This window comes from Python bivittatus, unplaced genomic scaffold (assembly GCF_059951505.1).
Source record: "Python bivittatus isolate LINGU-HERP-01145 unplaced genomic scaffold, Pbiv_v1 ctg000160_np1212, whole genome shotgun sequence".
Taxonomy (NCBI): Eukaryota; Metazoa; Chordata; class Lepidosauria; order Squamata; family Pythonidae; genus Python; species Python bivittatus.
Window position 1 is genome coordinate 2140733 of NW_028277076.1, and position 14737 is coordinate 2155469.

At 46.8% G+C, this 14737-nt stretch overlaps 1 protein-coding gene across 4 annotated transcripts in view; it reads left to right on the top strand.

The window, feature by feature from the left end:
• The first annotated feature begins 791 nt into the window (after positions 1 to 791).
• The window catches only part of COL27A1 (collagen type XXVII alpha 1 chain), a 108753-nt gene continuing 94807 nt past the window's right edge, over positions 792 to 14737 (top strand). For 3 of the 4 annotated variants that reach the window (XM_088146929.1, XM_088146931.1, XM_088146932.1), the window contains exons 1-3: positions 792 to 1423; positions 5056 to 5126; positions 10923 to 12397. In XM_088146929.1, coding sequence (XP_088003055.1) covers positions 1371 to 1423; positions 5056 to 5126; positions 10923 to 12397 — 1599 coding nt within the window. In that variant the 5' untranslated portion in view covers positions 792 to 1370. The remainder of the gene's footprint in view (positions 1424 to 5055; positions 5127 to 10922; positions 12398 to 14737) is intronic. The other variant, XM_088146930.1, reaches the window with a different exon arrangement.

The following is a 14737-nucleotide window of genomic DNA, read 5'->3' on the forward strand; positions in this document are numbered from 1 at the left end:
AGATGGAAACGGAGTGTTTATATTGGCATTAAACGTTAAATTGGCTTAAGCGTGCCCTGGGATTACGTTGTGAATTCTCATAGGGACTAGCAGCATTTAAGAATTTCTAAAAAGTCCTCTTCAGACCCTTTCTTTTTCAGTTACGGCTGCAGATGAAGTGGGAAATAACTTTTCAATTAACTAAACTTCTCTTCCTTGCCCAGGAGGGCATCTGATCGTCCCATGAGACTAGTTCTCAGGCAAGGTGGCATTAAGGATCGCCACCTTGGTTTCTCTTCGCTAACCCCATTTTTTAAGCGGCCCGGTCAGGTTGGTCTGCTGCAGCAAAGCCACCCCAACCCGGCTGAATGAACCCAAGGACTCCCCTTAAAGCCAACCCAACTCCCGTTGGGTTGAGGGTGTTGGGTGACCCCAGAGACTTACGGCCTCTTAAAACCCAGCACATCATCACACCCTCTTTTTTAACGGATGGCAGAAAAGAATCGCTAGCTAACTGAACCCAGCGGGGACCGTCCAGACTGATCCCTCGGGGAGCCAGAAGGATGATTTGATTCGGTTCAAGCCCACTTGCTCGCTGAGCGCTGCAGCTTTGGATCTTGCAAAGGGTTTAATCTCCTGCCCCTTTTCCACCCCCCCCCCCCCCAGCAAGAAAGGGAAAACCTTTGCTTTGATTTTCAGCTTCCCAACAACGTCCACCAGAGAGCAGCAAAAACGCAGCGTCGGCCGCAGGGCGCTCCGAAAAGTGCTTTTTTTTTTTTTAATCCCTTTTCTCCGTTTCTTCTCCTTCTCTCCCCTTTCCTTTCCTTTCCTCCCCTCTTCCCCCAGCGATTCCAGAGGCGGTTTTTCTTGTGGCGGAAGAGCCGCATCGGTAGGGCAGCGTTTGTAAAGGGGCACCACCTTCTGGATCCCCGCAGCCAAAAACGTGGGCAAAGTCTGCAGCGAACGGGAGGTTAGGTCCGGGTTGGTTTTTCCTAGCCGAGACCTTTTTTTCTCTTTTGCAAAGAAGAATTTTATCAAGAGAGCGAGCCGCGCTTCCAGGCTCTGATAACCCAGGAGGGCAGAGGAGGCGGCGATCGCCTGGGGTGGGTGGGCGAGCATGGAGCCACCCGGCTGCCCGACTTGCTTTTTCTCCCCCCCCCTCTGCTGCCCCCCAAGGCATCCGCGAGCGGAGACTTAAATGGGAGTCGAAGACCTTCTGCCGGCCGTGCCAGGACTCCGGAGGCGAGAGCAAAGCGCGGGGTGAGCCGAAGAGCGAGCTTTCCGACCGGGCTGCGGCGTTGAACCGCTCGGGGGGCGGCTGGAGCGGAAGATGCACCCCCGAGCCAGCTTTCTAAGGCTTTGCCGCGAAAGAGCCATGCACTGAGAACGGGATGACGCTGGTATTAGGGCCGGTTGCAAGACTCAAAGCCGCCGCGCTAAGGGGGTAAGCCAGCGAGGGAGTGCGAGCTCCCGGGGCCCCTCCTCCGGGTCCGGGGGGGGGCTGGGGGCGCGGGCAGGGGGCGCAATCCAGATGTGGGAGCAGGCCTGGAAGGAGCCCAACTTCGCTCCGGGGGTGGGAAGAAAGGGAAAGGCATGTTCCAGGCAAGGGGGCGGGGAGGGAGGAGAAGGAGAAAGTTTGGGGCGGAAGAAAGTGAGTTTTATTTTCAGAAAAGAAGGGGAATTCTTCTCTCTCTCGCTCCCCCCTCCACGAAGATGCAAGAGGGCTGTCTTTAAAGATGACCTGAATATAATGGGCAGAAACTGCACCCTCTTTGGCAAGGGGGTGGGGTGGGGGAGCTGTGAGGAAGGGGCTGAGACTGGAGCACGGGCATCCATCAAGTTCATTTATTTATAAAATTGATGCATGCGGCCGCCCCCCCACCCGCCCGCCCATGCGACTCTGGGCGGCTCGCAATGAATGCCGTGCGTGAAAACGATCAAACCCCAAAAGGAGCTCGGAATAAATTCATTCATTTCTTTTCTACTCATTCATTTCTTGTCCCTGTTGGGAGATGGAAGGATCAAGCGTGTGTGGGAGGGAGGGCGTTTAATGAGCCAGAGAAAGAAAAAGAGGAAAAACACATTGTCTCTCCAGTTCCCTCTCTCTTCCTCCTTCCCTCTGGCTCTGCCCCACTCCTCCCCCGGAGCCGGCGGCGAAGGGTTAAGCGGGTTGGCGTGCCCTACGGCTGTCAGAGATGATCACACTTTGCAGATGCTCCCTTGATGGGAGTCTGGCTCGTGGGGGAGACGAGGAGGCCGGCCGGCCCACTCCCAGCCATGCCTTCTGTTAGATAGGATGGACCTGTGAAGAGGGCTGGAAATGGGTATGCATGTGGAAAGGGGAGGGCCTTAGGTGTGCCAAGACTGAAGCCGCCCCTCCCCAACTGTCCATCTCATTCTGTTTGGAGGGACCGGATCTCTGGGCAACCTTGCTTTCCTTTTGCCAGTGGTCTGTCCTGGGTCCCTCCTGGCTGAAAGATGTTGACAAGTGAGTAGGGTGGTCCTCCAAGACTTGGCCAGGGAGAAGAGCAAACCGCGTGAAATTGGGACACCCCTCTACGCACCCTGGTGGTCTGGCTGCCATCCAACTTCCAGAGCTGTCCTCCTTGGCAGAGCTCTTGAGCTTTAAACTGGTCTGGGACTGGACGGTCTTTCAAGCAGGGCAGCCCAGCCTCTTGGGGACCTGGAAAGCTCCCTTGTCAATAGCCCCGCTGGCTGAGGTCGAGGAGAATCGAAGTGGCCAGCAGCTGTTAGGTTGCCACGTCTGGAGAGACACTTGCTTGGCGTCAGAGAGTAGTGGACCTGGATGGGCCTTAAGGGATGGAAGGCTCCTTGGGCTCGGCCCGCTGGCCAGTTCCACCAGTGCTGGCCCTTCGCCGAGATCCTGGACAGCAAGAATGATTCAGCCAATGCCTACTAACGGTCTTCCTTGCAGCCTGAGCAAGGAGACGGAAAGACAAATTGTCTGATCTCACCTGAAGCAGGAGCTCAGGTGTGGGTGCAGGCATCACCTGCCTTTTAATTATCTGCAGGTGGATTATTCTGCAGACATCTCTGCGTGTTTATCTGTGACTTTCTGTCTGTCCGTTTGCTTCATTTCTCCATAAACAGATCTTTGCTTTGTTCAAAAGGACACTGAAAACTGCCTTTTTTCTCCCTGTTATTTCTAAACAAGTCAAAGGGTTACCATCTCAGTGGAAACTGAACCTAGATCAATATGGAACAGCGGCAGAGAGTTTTGCCACCAGTTTTTTCCTTCCTTCCTTCCTTCCTTCCTTCCTTCCTTCCTTCCTTCCTTCCTTCCTTCCTTCCTTCCTTCCTTCCTTCCTTCCTTCCTTCCTTCCTTCCTTCCTTCCTAGATGGTTCCTGGGAGGTTAGATTTATCTTATCTCTTAAGTGTGTCTCTAACATCAGTTGGCCTCCAGCTTCTGGCCTCTTCTCTCATTTGTAAACCCTCACCCAATCTTCATCTTCCCCAGAGTCAGACGCTCAACCCAGTTTCATAAGAAAGGTGCCCATATGGGATTTTATCCTCTAAACTCTCTGGGCGAATGTTTATTTTTGCAGGGAGTCATGCAATCCCTACTTAGTTTCTAATTTTGTAAAACGTAAAACAGAAGAGAGAGGGGGTGGATACTCTCAACAGCTGTCCTATCCTAATTGCCCCTTAACTTACACCTAGCTCTGTGTCATGTTTTGTAATCAAATAATTGACATTTAAGCCAGTTGCTTCATAAGAGAAAAAAGTGGGTGGTTGCTTAAATAAACCAGTATATGCCGTCCAATTTTTAAGCAGTCTTCCAGTCAGGACTGTTGGTGATAAAATGCTTCTTCGGGTATAGAAGGAGGGCTAAATTCTCCAATTTATAGCAGGTTTCTTTTGTTTCCTGTCTGTACTGAGAGGCGGCAGTGTCACCCTTTCCCCACCTTCTAAGATGTTCAGCACAGCTTGGGTCTCCCAGTTCTGCTGCTTGGAAAACCTGGGGGGCCCCTTAAAGATCATTAAGTCCAACCATGGCTGGATGCAGGAGATCCAGAGTGAGAACGTGCCCCAACATCTGCCTCTCCTGCCTTTATTCATATATTTATTATGTAATTTCCCAACTTCTTTGCAATCAGCATGACGCTTCTCTTCCCCCTCCCCTATTTTCTGCACACACCATCTCTGTGAGGTAGGTTAAGCCGCGAGAAAGCAACTGGTTTATGGTTGCCATGGAGAGGATGCTGCGCAGAGAGTGATCTGGCATTTCTGAAAGTGGAGGAATAACCCTTAATACCACCAGCTGCAGACTTGGAAAGCTGCATCTGCTTTTTCCATGAAAAAGGGATGCTTTTTCTCTCTCTGTGTGTGTGTGTGTGTGTGTGCGCGCGCGTGTATTTTGGCCACCAATACTTTTGGCTTTGCTCCCTTTTTAAAAAGTTTCATACACTTCTTGGCTGCTTACAAAGGCTACACTTGGAAAATCTAGTGCCAGTTGGATCCTGTTTCCCGCCTCCGTCATGAATGGCCCTGCCTTTCAGTTCTGCGGAACTTAGCTTGGGCTGAAACCCATGTTAGTCTGGAGGGAAATGGGAAAATGGTCCATTTCGAATTGTGATCATCTCCCAGGGAAAGGAGAAGGTGTTCTGGGGTCCTTTGGGAGATGCGAACTGAAGGGTCAGAAGCATTTCCCCAGTGTGGTGCCTTCAGGCCAGGACACTTCCAGAACTCTTGGAGCATGGACAGGGGTGGGGAACAACCCTCAAAGTTTGTAGAAGTCTCTAAAAAGAGGGATGAGGATCACAGAACAGCTGACTGGAGCTTCTGTGTTTTGAATTGGGTGCAGAATGATTTTTTGTTTTGGGGGGAAGAGAACAGAAAAGTGGTGGTGGAAGAAAAGGGATCAAATAGAACTTCCTTTAAAAAGGTCCAACGGGTTGGTTGAAACCCTCCACCACACCATTTCATGCTGTAACACGACATTGCGGCTGTCACTTCTCTGTTTTTCTTTAGCAGGTGGCTTATGTCTCCTGATTCTGTTTGGAAAGGAAATAAGGAATTAAAAGTATGCTTCTCCTTTCTTTTTTTCCTTTTAGGGGATTCCCTCTTCTCTGGACGGTTTTCTGTTTGACTTGCTTCCTTGGATTCACACATGGAAATCCTGAAGGTAATTTTTCACCTCTTTGTGTCTCCACCCCCACGTCTTCTGGGGAAGGGTGACCTGTTGGCCTCAGTGCTGCCAAATCCAGAACAAAATGACAATTAAAAAGATAAAACTAATATAAACTAAAAAAAAAAAGAATAAAAAGAAAAAGAAAAGAAATATATAAAGAAATGACTTTCCCTTTCATCACAACAAGTATAAACAATTTTAGTAACTTATCACCTTCTCTTACAAAACAACAAATGACCTCTTCTTCCCATAGCCCATCTCTATCTATAAACAAATCTTTAAAGCCATGTTGTTCAATCCTGCTCACCAAAAGTTCATCCAGAACAGGAGAGCTGAGAGAAAAGTTGGAGGAAGGATTGCAGTTAATCAGTCATTATAGGTGTAAAGTAGAGACAATATTGGTTCAAAGGTTGGGATGGAGAGACCCAAACTGATGTTCATTCTCAACCATCGGAACTCACTTGGTGACTTTCTCTTATTGTGGAATAACATGGAGAGGGATTCCCATGGAAGCGACCTTTTGCTCCTGGAAAAAAAGATAGGACAGGAATCTAATCAGTAGAAAAGGAAGGGTGGGCCAAACATTCAGAGAGGCATTAAATGAGGCCTTTCCTCAAATCATGCATTAATTCTGTCCTTAGAAGGTTCAGCATGGTGGCTTTGAAGGTTCCCCCAGATGGTCTGCATCTTGTGCACTCACAACCCTTTTCTTGGGAGGTCCAGTGAAGGACTTGTTTAGACAAGTTCAGGAACATCCTTTGCAAAGTCCTTTGGCACTTCTGAAGTAGCATGCCCTCAACCAACTCTGGTTAGCAGACTGACTGGAGGGCTCAGAGATGGAATAGCTGCAGGACTCTTTAGAGTATTAATGGCACCTTCAGCAATAGAACCAGCATATGGTTTTTGGAGAAGCAAACACAGCCGGACAATCCTGGCCTCTCTAGGTCAGAACTGGCAGCCCTGTTTCTTTTCTCGGCCTCAGGCAAGAGTTTTCCAGCTGTGTCTGCAGAAGTTGTTAGGAATTCAACCAAAGATCTCTCCCTGCAAACAGATTCTTTCATGGAGCTATGACCCATGAAGGTAGAGGACATTGTTTGTAGATTTAGATCAAGCCATTATTAACATTTCTGCACATAGGGAGAATCTATCTATGTCCTCTTTTGGGATCACTCATCATAGGCCTTCATCTGCTATTGTTTCCAAGAAAGTGGGATTCATATAGTCCCATCTGAGGTGCCAAGATACAACCCTTGGTATCCAATCTTACAAAGGTTCCAACAGATAACCTTGGAAGCCCTATGGCTGCAGCAAACCCCCTTTTCTTTCTACTTTGCCAGCCTTTCTGCTCAACTGCCTATACGTTTAGGCTTGCGTGAAGTGCACCATGGCCTTCAGAAATGATGTCCTGATGGCATCTCAGATCTTAGCCATGATTGGATTGGGTGAAGAGCTATACTTGGGGTGTGGTAGTGATAAACAGGATTTGGAGATGGGGTAAGAGAAAAAATAGAGTGCTGCTTTGAAATCTTTGGATGACAAAAGAAGGTTGTGGTGAAGGTTGCTTGTCATCCATGAATTCACTTCGGATTCTTTGGATCAACACTAGACTCACAGTATCCCAGCCCTGATGGCTCTGCCTTGCCATAGTTCCAGCTTAATGACTGTATGGTTATTTCAGCTCTAAAGCAGGGATGAGGGATTTCCTTTCACTGCCACAATGCTCAATTGTTTCCTTGGCCAGTACTCACATTGTCTATGCGGGTTGGACAGCTCACGGGAAAAGAGCATGCCAACATCTTACATTGTTTCCATCACTTCTGGGTGCACTGATGCCTAGACCCCTCTGCTTGAATGATTTTCTCATCAGGATGGCTTTCAAATTCTGTCCATCTCTTTTCTAAGTCATGGCTCAGCCTACAAGGACAGACCCCAAAGGTGCCATTTTGGGAGAAGGCTGTGGGTCTCAATTCCCCTGACCATCAAGCCGTGCCAAGATTCTCCACTCAGCCAACAGCAATGTCCTAATGGGTTTTGTCTATCGGTGGCATTTCCCTTGAGGGTGGGTAGTGTGCCAAAGAAACATTTGGCTCTGCAGTCTTTCAAAGGTCATTCCGTGGGCCTGGTTGAAAACTCAGAGCAAAAACCTCCATACTGATGATGTGATCAGCTTTCATTGGCTGGTTTTTCCTCTGGAACAACTCATGAGAAGGATGAGAAGGGGAAGTTCTTGTTCTTCAAAGGCTTCGGATCCCTGGAAACAGTCAACTGGAGGGCAGCATTGGAGTCAAATGTGAATCTGGGTGGAGTCTGCAGCAGTTTGCAGGCTCCTGGAGTATAACTTAGCTTTTTATGCTAAGTTCTGAATTTCTGCATCCTTCGTATATTAACTTAAGGAGGCCCATGAGCAAGGGCTGGGTCCAAATCCACCTCTGTCCCAAGTCTTATTTTTATTATGTGTCAATCTTGACTTGCTTTCCAAACTCTTCAGGGCAGTAAACGTGGCCTCTCATTTTTCCCTTGGAAGAACCTTACGGAGTCAGGATGGGACATTATGAGTGGGCCAGGGTTGTGCACGAAGTGGGCCAAAGCTTTAATTAAAAAACCGCTACACTACCCTTGTCAAAAGATGCTTGAGCAATTCTTGAGCAACTCAACACTGAGAGGCTTTTGCCTCTGGATATATGGAATTTGCAGTAATTGGTTGTTTAGACTTATGGTGAATGAACTCTCGGAGAGGTCACTTTGGTGACAACTAAACCCTGAGACCTTCCCCTTGTAAGGATGATCAAAAAGGATCATTACGCTATGCCACAGCTGCTTGGTTGGAAAGCCATGTTGCTTAAACATCTGTTTATTGGCAACAGCATCCTCTCTCCTAAAATAGCAAAACCCCTTTCCCAAGGTTTGCTTTGGATGATTTCTGTTACCATCAGCAAGATGCAGGATATTTGAGACTCTCCAACCTGCTGGAGATGAAGCCTCTTTCTCTGGGCAGGTTGGAAGGGGTGGGGGAGACCCTTCCTTACATCATGAACTTGTGTGGTGAACTCATAGCACACTTGGAAGCCACAGCAGTCAGGTGGATGCCAGGCCTAGACAACTACTTTGATGTCCCACAATGCCCTGAAGTGCTGCTTCCCTGAAGCATTGTGGGAAAGAAAAACAGATGTTTCAGAACTACAGGTCCCAGTACAATGGGGCATAAAATGAGGCATGATGGGCTTTGTCAGTTGGTAACATATGGGCAGTTGACAGTTAGCCATCTCTGGGTTGCAGCATCTGGCAGAACTCAGGCTATTGATTGTCATTTTTAATCCAGGTTTTCCTCCAAGGAATTCAGCGTCATCCTCCTAACTCTGTTTGACAATGATTTGGTGAGATCAGTTGGGATGGGGAAGAGTCCTTGGCCAAACGAGTACCAAGGTTGGAGGAAAGATCTGAAGTGAATTCTTGCTGGTCCTAATTTGTGCTTTGGCTTCACATGTTCTGTGCTTTGTAACTCAGGTGTAGGGACTGACAAACCACTTTGCTCAATAAATCACAAATCAGCCTTGGCTTAGTGCAATATGCCAGGCTAGCCTGAAATGTGGTTACATTTGTAGTGTAATATGTAGTGCAAATGTAGTGCGATGTGTAATTATTTCAACCCTAGCTGGCTTTTTTCTATCAAGCATGGGTTGCTTAAGGAAGGAGAAGGCATTTGCAATTAAATCAATCTCCTTTGATTTAATAAAAATCTAAAACTAGCCTGTGGGGGTATTTCAGCGTGTAGGATCCCACTTTCAAACAATGAATGGGAAGAATGATGACCCAGAAGTGCGCTTCTGCGTGTGAATGAAAACAGGGAAGGTTTATTAAAGCTGACACTGCATTTAGTGGGCTTTGCAGGAGAGCATTAAGAGAGGAGGAAAAAGCAGAGAGATTAACAGAACTTGTACCATTAAATATGATGTTCTCTTCCTCCATTGCTGCTCCATTTACGACTTGCTCATATGAGAGGTGAACATCTGTTGGAATTGCTCAAGCAAACCATGTTCCAGCTGAGTTGCATGCTCACTTTGAGAAAAGGAAGGAAGGAAGGAAGGAAGGAAGGAAGGAAGGAAGGAAGGAAGGAAGGAAGGAAGGAAGGAAGGAAGGAAGGAAGGAAGGAATATTCCACTGGATAGAAGTACAATTTGCTAAAATCCTCAGTAATTTTTTTTCCCACACCCAGGGGAATGGTTCTATGCTTAAATATTTCTGGTGTGGCATATGCTCAGACTCTCCATGCTAAGTTGATATTAATTCTCCTTCTTCATGTCTCCTTTCTCTGCTCATGCAGCAGGTTTTATCAGGGAAAAATCTGAAACAGGAATGGGAACCATAATGCAGGAAAAAAAGAGATAACATGACATCATCAGATAGAAGTGGAGAGGGCTGAAGCCAATGAAAGGCTTCATTTCTAAAATCGGTCCGGCCCTGCAGCGAATAAAAGTTGATCTTCGAAAAGAGCAGGAGAAATTGAACATTAACAGTTCTGAGTTTCCCTCTCAACCAACACTGGCTGGGTGATCATCCAGAGTTGTGAAGCCACAATAGAGACAGCTCCCTTCCTGGTATAGCTGGGTCAAGCAAAGGTGGGCAAAGGGTCCTCCAGAAGGGTTGGACTACAACTCCCATATGCCACAGCCAGCGTTCAAGGACAGTGGGTGTTGCAGCCTAAACGCCTGGCAGGCTGAGCTTCTCTTTGAAATCGAACTCCTCTGAGATCGATGGCAGTTGACCTCTGATGTCAGCATCCTAAATGTTTATCAACCAGATGTTGAGATCAATGAACGTCAATCCCTTGAGATGGTGGCTGGGGGTGTTCTTGGCTGGCAGAATCCAAATGAACAGAAATGTGAAAAAAAATCAAGGCTGATTTCTATAAAGACCCTTGCAGAGCTTGGTGGGAAGAAGAATTCCCCCCCAAAAGAGAACCACGTGTGCAGGAGGAACTTCAAATGTTAAATAATTACCTGTTCTACCCCAGAGTTGCTGGGAGTCAGGCAGCATATAAATTTAATAAATTATTATTATTAATGGTTATTCTGTCCAACCTAGAAAGTAATAGAGCAAATCTTTCCACGCTCTTTTCTTTTGACCTTGGAACGTGTCTGTGATTTTCTCGGCACTGGGATGTTTGGAAGGAGAAGAACGTTTGTAATCTTTCTCTTTGCTAAGACTTCTCTAAGTCTTTGCTCCTTTTATTTTCTGAGCTGGAGAGATTGGGGTGGGAGAGTCCTGCTTGTTTAATTGCCTTTCTATTATTTGTAATATCATAACAGGCTTGCCAAAACGAGAGATCTCCTGTTGGCCTGAGGACATGAAAAACATCAGTTCTCTTATAGCTGGCTGTTCTTCTCATTCATTCTTGCTTCTTTTTTTCATCATGATGGGAGAAATACAGGAGACTGTATCAGAGGGCAGGAAGAAGAATGCTGCATGTCCTGAAATATTTTGGAAGTCTCCTTAAAAGTACCCCAGTGTTAAATTTTAGATTCACTTCATCACAATCGTGCTCTGGCTAGGGCCAGCTCTATGAATAGGCAGAGATCAATGATGACTTTTGGCCATGATTTGGGGGTGCCACGTCAAAAGAATGGGTTGTTTGGAAAGACGGAAACAACGTTCTGCTTTAGTAACTAACAAATTAAGCCACTTCTTGCAAGGAATGATAACAGGAAAGGAAGCTTGACTTACTCTTAACTTTTTTTTTTTTTAATAATTGGACAACTGTTTATATAACTCATCTTTTCCTCCTTCTTCCAGATGTGGATGTCCTTCAGAGGCTGGGCCTGCTGGGGCCAAGGACCTCGGACTTGTCACACTCTGTTCCTCAGGGAGTTGTCCCCTTCAAGTTTGGAGTCATCCTCACCCAGCAGGCACGTGTCAAGGTGCCCCTCAGCTCAGTTATTCCCATGCCCATTGGCCCAGACATGACTATCGTGTTAAGCCTGTGCTCCCATCGTGTCAACAGCGCCTTTTTATTCACTATAAAGAGTAAAAGGAAGAAATTACAACTGGGTGTTCAGTTTCTTCCTAATAAGGTTGTCGTCTACGTAGGTCACAAGCGCTCTGTATATTTTGATTACAATGTTCATGACGGGCAATGGCATAATCTTGCTATTGATATCCGAAGCAAAACAGTCTCCTTGATTACCGCTTGCGGGAAAGAAAGGGTACATGCAGATTTGTATTATAAAAAAGATAAGACGTTGGATCCGGCCGGGTCTTTCCTCTTGGGAAAGCTCAATCAGCACTCAGTCCAGTTTGAAGGCGCCCTGTGCCAGTTTGATATTTATCTTTCCACCAAGGCAGCTCATGATTACTGTAAGTATCTGAAAAAACAATGCAGACAAGTGGATACCTTTCAGCCAAGCATCCTGCCCTTTTCTCCATTGCTGTCCAAAGATCCAAGAGCTTCTGAAATGACTCCAAAGCAGTTGGAACTTTCAGTGATGGGCTTGATGAACCTGACCACTATGCATCCTCCATCGACGCTCTTCAAGACCACCACTTCTCAGAGGGACAGGAGGTTGCAGGCAGCACCCACCACTGTTAGAACTCCTAAGGCACCATCTGCAACCCCAACCGTAAAGATGAGGACCGTCGTGACATTGTCTCCCTCTCGAACAGAAGCACAGCAACACACCAGTATTCTCCAGCAGACGGCCACAGTGGCACATCCGACTTCCAGAACAGCTCACCGGACTACCACCGCAGTTCTAGGTGGGTCTCACTCCACTTCCAGTGTGGAGAAACCTCTTTTATCATCCCGCCCAAACGTTCTTGCCTTCCCAAACTCAACTGTGAACTTTGGCATGATTCCTGATAAGCAAGAGATTCGGAAAGCATCCAGAAAGCCAATTAGCCAAGGACCAGCCATCAGGTCCTCTCAGTTACCAAGTACCACAAAGCCAATGATGAAGAACAGGGGCAACTCATCAGGTAGTCATTCTCCAGTCACCACAAAGCACAAGCTGGAAAAGGTCACCAGTGGCCCTGCACCAAAGGAGGTAATGAACCTGCCAGCAGTGAAGAAATCCAGTCCTACCATTGCTGCTGTCTTGTATACCAAACCAGTGCTTGGAGATGCTTATCCTGTTTATCAAACAGATGGACAAAACTCAAATTTAATCACTCTGGCTGCTACAGATGGCTATCAGGACTTTAACCCTATGGGGCCCACCCTATTCCCATTTGTTATGGGTCTTCCAGGATGGAAAGGAGATCCAGGTCCTCCGGTAAGTAAATTTTCTTTCAATTATTGTTTGTCCAAGTGTGTAGTTGGCTGTGAATTATGGGGTTTTGTAGTCTCAACCCAACTGAATGGCACCAGGATGAGGAAGGCTGATCTAAGCCATCTGGTAATGTGGGTGACAACCTTTCGAGATGTCATGCAAACCATTTTATCTTCTTATAACTCTTCCCTGTTGTTCTCTTTTAGCCCCTACTCCTCCCTCTGGAAAGCCAAATACTAGCCTTCTGAAAAACCTAGATAGCTTGGGGGATTCCTCCAACCCAAAGTAAAATAACTGAGTCAGTTCTGAGACTAGCTCCATTGCTTTGTGAAGGTTGGTTTGGCTCCTGATGCAAGCTGGAACTGCAGGGAAATGCCTGAATCTGAAGGACTAGGACATGACCCTTTCTGTATGAGTCATGAACGGGGCTTTGGACATGAATGATGCTGATTTCTCCACAGTCTGTGGAACATCTCCACAGCCGAGTGTGGGCTAGCCAGCCTTCCCATAGTTTTGACCTCCAGGGTATGAAGGGAGCTCAGTGGGGAAGAAAAGATTAGTGCTCCACTGGAGTCAGCTTCTTTGACCTCTGGGATGACTAATCAGGAAGAATCTCTTTTTCTCTCTGTAGCACTTTGTTGGAAGGAGAGCGGGATGACTTCTTGAGAAACTTAACTGCCTAACATTTATTCAGCCAGACAAGTGTGTTTTCAGAGTGGAAATGCTGATAATGAATTGTTCGCTGGCTGACTAAGAGCTCTGGAATTGCCTCCATGCTCTGCGGCAGGCATTTCGGAAGAATGTGTCTTTCTCAATCTTGCATGTTCTATTTCAGCTTGCCCATCTTGCTTTGATCAAGGTGGATATGGCCCGTTCTCTGTGGTGCTGGTTCATTTTGAAAGCAAGAGTTAGCAGAGCAAGGAAGGAGACCTTTTGGGAAGGAAAAAAAAACGTGAATGAAATCAAAAGTGACTTCGCTGTTCAGCCTTTGACCCTCCAGATGTTGCTGACAGTCCCAGTATACTTCCTCTTTGGCTGCTGCATATTGTAGTTTAGCAACTTCTGGAAGACTGCAGTGGTTTAGAAAATGCAGTCAAATTATGCTCCCACCTAAAAGTAATCACAAATTCCTTCTTCAACCCCACCTCCTGAATAAATAAGTTGGATCAGAAGGTAATAAATCTAGGAGAAATTCTCTGTTATCTTCTCTTAAACATCTAGAGGAACTTTGAACATTTTCCTAGGTACTTCAAACCAGACTCTGGCTTACATATCATGCTAAGTCATAATATGGTTTATTTGGTTAGTATGTATTGTCTGTGCCCATCCACTGAGGGTTATAAATCACAACTGGTGGCTTTGCAAGGGACATGAACCCAGGCAACGATGGCTTGTTCCACAAAGCATAGTGAAGCAAACTTGACTGAATTAAATAATGCATTGAATCAAGCTCAAACAACTGAATGCTTGGCAGGAACCCTTCAGCCTCTTTGTGGGAGGGGGGCACTTGCTTTGGGTACCTAGTTTCTCTGGGAAGATGTTCTCAAGTGGATTGTCCAGATCTTTGAAGGTAAGCAAAAAAGTGCTGTTCCTCATTGCCAGAAGAAGGATGTTCTATATCCCTACTTCAAATGACAGTTGTCCGTATGGCAAGAAGAGATTTAACTGAAGAAGAAATGACTCTTGAGTTGTAGGCTTCCAACCCAAGAATCTAATAGCGGTTCTAATTCATTCTGTCAATCCGTTCAGTTTCTTGGCACCCATCCCACCCTTGCTTTGCTCCCGTGCCTTCCCCCTTCCCCTCTTGGCCTCATTCATCCATCACCAGCCCTGGGCCCCTTCTGTCTCTCACCCCATTTGTGTTTCTTCTCTACCAAGCCAGCCTCTCATTTCTTTCATTCAGCTGATGCAACCATGATCAACATTCTAGCTCTGATGCACTTTCTCCTCCTCCTCAGTTTGAACACTTAGGAAAATTCTGTGTCCACCACTGGCAACTCAGCCAATAGATGTGTTCAGGTGGCCAAAAGAAAAATTAGCCATGGGCACACGTTTCTGTCTGCTCAACCCCTTCTTTTCACATGTCTGGGGTTCTCTTTCTCCCTGTTTCCCTACACCAGAATTTCCTCCTCGTGACCTTCAAGCATGCAGGTACCAAGAAAGATGCAGACTCCCTTGTCTGGATTAACGTCTCCTTGCAGGGCATCCCAATGTGCAATGGTGATGTGTAGTGCTAGACTGCCAAGCTCAGCCATGCCAGAACTGGTAGGTCATGCCATAAATCCAGCGGATGGGAATTTTTTCCTGCCACATCTCGAACTGTGGAGTGATGTGTAGGGTTGT